Source organism: Austrofundulus limnaeus, unplaced genomic scaffold (genome assembly GCF_001266775.1).
Source record: "Austrofundulus limnaeus strain Quisiro unplaced genomic scaffold, Austrofundulus_limnaeus-1.0 Scaffold11, whole genome shotgun sequence".
Classification (NCBI taxonomy): domain Eukaryota; kingdom Metazoa; phylum Chordata; class Actinopteri; order Cyprinodontiformes; family Rivulidae; genus Austrofundulus; species Austrofundulus limnaeus.
In genome coordinates this window covers 1,530,003-1,532,572 of record NW_013952413.1, presented here as the reverse complement: position 1 = coordinate 1,532,572, position 2,570 = coordinate 1,530,003, and the positions used below count along the sequence as shown (strand labels likewise).

At 41.8% G+C, this 2,570-nt stretch overlaps 1 protein-coding gene across 1 annotated transcript in view; it reads left to right on the top strand.

Moving 5' to 3' along the window:
• The window catches only part of si:dkey-237h12.3 (teneurin-3), a gene marked incomplete in the record, with an annotated part of 271,624 nt that overhangs the window by 229,980 nt on the left and 39,074 nt on the right, over window positions 1-2,570 (top strand). The window contains 1 exon segment of the mRNA XM_014001975.1: window positions 974-1,117. Coding sequence (XP_013857429.1) covers window positions 974-1,117 — 144 coding nt within the window.

The following is a 2,570-nucleotide window of genomic DNA, read 5'->3' as shown; positions in this document are numbered from 1 at the left end:
GCCAAACACAGCAGAATGCTACAATATGCATTCCCTGTTCCCTGACAACTAAATATCACCTACATTATGCCATCAATGCACACCAACAAATGTATTCAAGCAGAAGAAACCAGACAACTTATGTTTTATTTTTGACCATGTCTTCTCCTCTCCTTGAAAAGTGAAGCAAGGGAATGAGGAGCAGCAGCCTTTGTGTGCGCATGCACCCTCAGTTTTAGCCCAGAAGAGTAGAAGTTACTTAATATATTCGTTTATGTGCTGTCCAGAAAAAAGCACTTAAATATTACTGGTAAAATAATATTAGCATTTACTTTTTTTGTACAGTAATATTGATATATAATATAATGTGTATTGTTTATTTAGTAAATTCTAGTAGTTTAGAAATTTTGGTATTTTTTGTAAAATTTAAAAGAATAATTAAATAAATGTTACTACACCCAAAAATCCTTTTTTTTTTCAGTGTACATGCAACACTTGCGTCTCGCCAGTATACTGACAAAGTTGTAAAGCTCTCAAAAGAACTGGTGGATCATTGTTAGGAAGGATAAACACTGGAGCACAATCAAAAAGGATTCATTCATGGCTCGTGCTTTTAACCATATTGCAACGTTTATAACGTTTGCTTTAATGGGCTCCATCTGAGCCTTTATTGTTTACATAATTCACCCCCTCTTTTACGCACAGTTTTGCATCGGGCTTCATTTGCATTTACACAGGCTAAATAAGAGGAGAGCACATAATCTCTTAAACAGCGCAGGTGAGACATTCAAACCCCACAGGTCTTCTAAAAAATCATCCCAGCCCAGGGAGAACAGCAAAAGACAAAGAGCCGGCAGAAACCAGCGGCTGCATAAAACAACCGCAACATGTGCTGAATGTCTTCCAAAGCTACAAGCCTCATTGCTGCTGTAAGTGTCGAGTAAAAAAGGTTGCAGCCTTGCTCACCGTGGGTATCTGCTGCCATTATTTTCAGTGTCAGTGGGATATGAATACGAGTCCTGCCTTGATGTGGTGCTGTGGGAGAAGAGGACGGCCATGTTGCAAGGCTACGAATTGGATGCCTCCAACATGGGAGGGTGGATGTTAGACAAACACCACATATTGGACATTCAGAATGGTAAGCAAAGTGCTCGTCTTTACAGTATTTGTGTGTGYGTGTGTCAGTGTTTGTGTGGCTGTGGGGCAGAGATAGGTGCCTCTTTGAGTTACAGGCAGGTGGTCTTTACCYTGAATCACCGCGGTAAAGGCTTGAATCAGAATGAAATATGGTTCGTCATCCCATCTGGAGATAATAGAGGAGAGTTTTGAAGGGCCGATCACTCACAGTAATGACTGAATAAATCAGTTTGTAAGTCACCGGGGTGCAGGGCTTGCTGCGATTCAACACCACTCAGCTATTTTAGGAAGAAAATGGTCTTTTGCCTCTCGCGAACGGCTCACGCATCCGACGAAGAGTCGTCACATTTCTCTCCTGCATCAGTTCAATAAACATAATTAGATCCTCGCTTCGTCATCAATCAGATTCTTTGTAATCAGCAAGTACAATAAATGGACATGAGCTGGTCTTTGTCGAGCTGACAYGGGGACATGGGGAAGCGAAACAGACATAATGAAACAATCAAATGCAAATGCGGCCGAGTCACCGCCGGGTTACGGCACCATGAGGTCACAGTTGATAATCTGAGGAATTCAGCCGGCACTCTGTTTAAGGGTTTCACTGTGCTGCTGCTGTGGAGGCAGTAATATGACTGCAGTTCTAAGAAGTACGCCTCAGGGCCTCTGGCTGGTGTGCATTGTCAGTTTTTCAGACCGCTGTTTTGACATTAAACCCTCTACGGTGCACAATCGTTGTTCCAGTTGTCCAACACAATTTGTGTCCCTTTCATCTCGAAAATAGTCGAGGTCGGCCCRTAGTCAAATTGGAGTATGTGAATAGATTTTTTGGTTTTCATTGACTGGGCTGCGTATGATTCATGTCTGCTTTGTTTTGTCTAGTATTTTACATTTCTATCTCTTACAGTAGGCTCTGTATAGTGTAGGTTTTTAGTGAAATCATTTGTAAACATGAACAAATGCAATTAAAACCCACAAATGAATCACTTTCAGGTGGCCTAAAGAAATAAATGAGAGTCCTTCTGCTTGACTGGGACTTATTACAATATAGAGACCTTGGACAAATGCACTAAGTGAACTAATTGTAGATTTCTGCTGGATTTTTGCATCTTCTTTAATTCTGGGTGCACTCTAATGTGTTGTTTCAAGGTTGTTGTATTTTTTTACATTTTGAGACATTTCTGATTCAGAAGCGTATGTTTTAAAAAAGGTGGAGGGACTATGTTTCTCGGCTGGCCTGGGAACGACAGAGGAGCTGGCCCAAGTGGCTGGGGAGAGGGAAGTCTGGGTCTCTCTCATTGACTTGAATAAGATCACTAGACTGAGCCCCACCCATACCGTCCACTGGTAGCCTCTGTGACAGCATGGAGGAGCAGAAATGGCGTCCAAAAAGGGCAACAGCTCACAGCCACCATGGAAACTAATAGATAAACAACAAAAAGAAAAAATTGTATAGG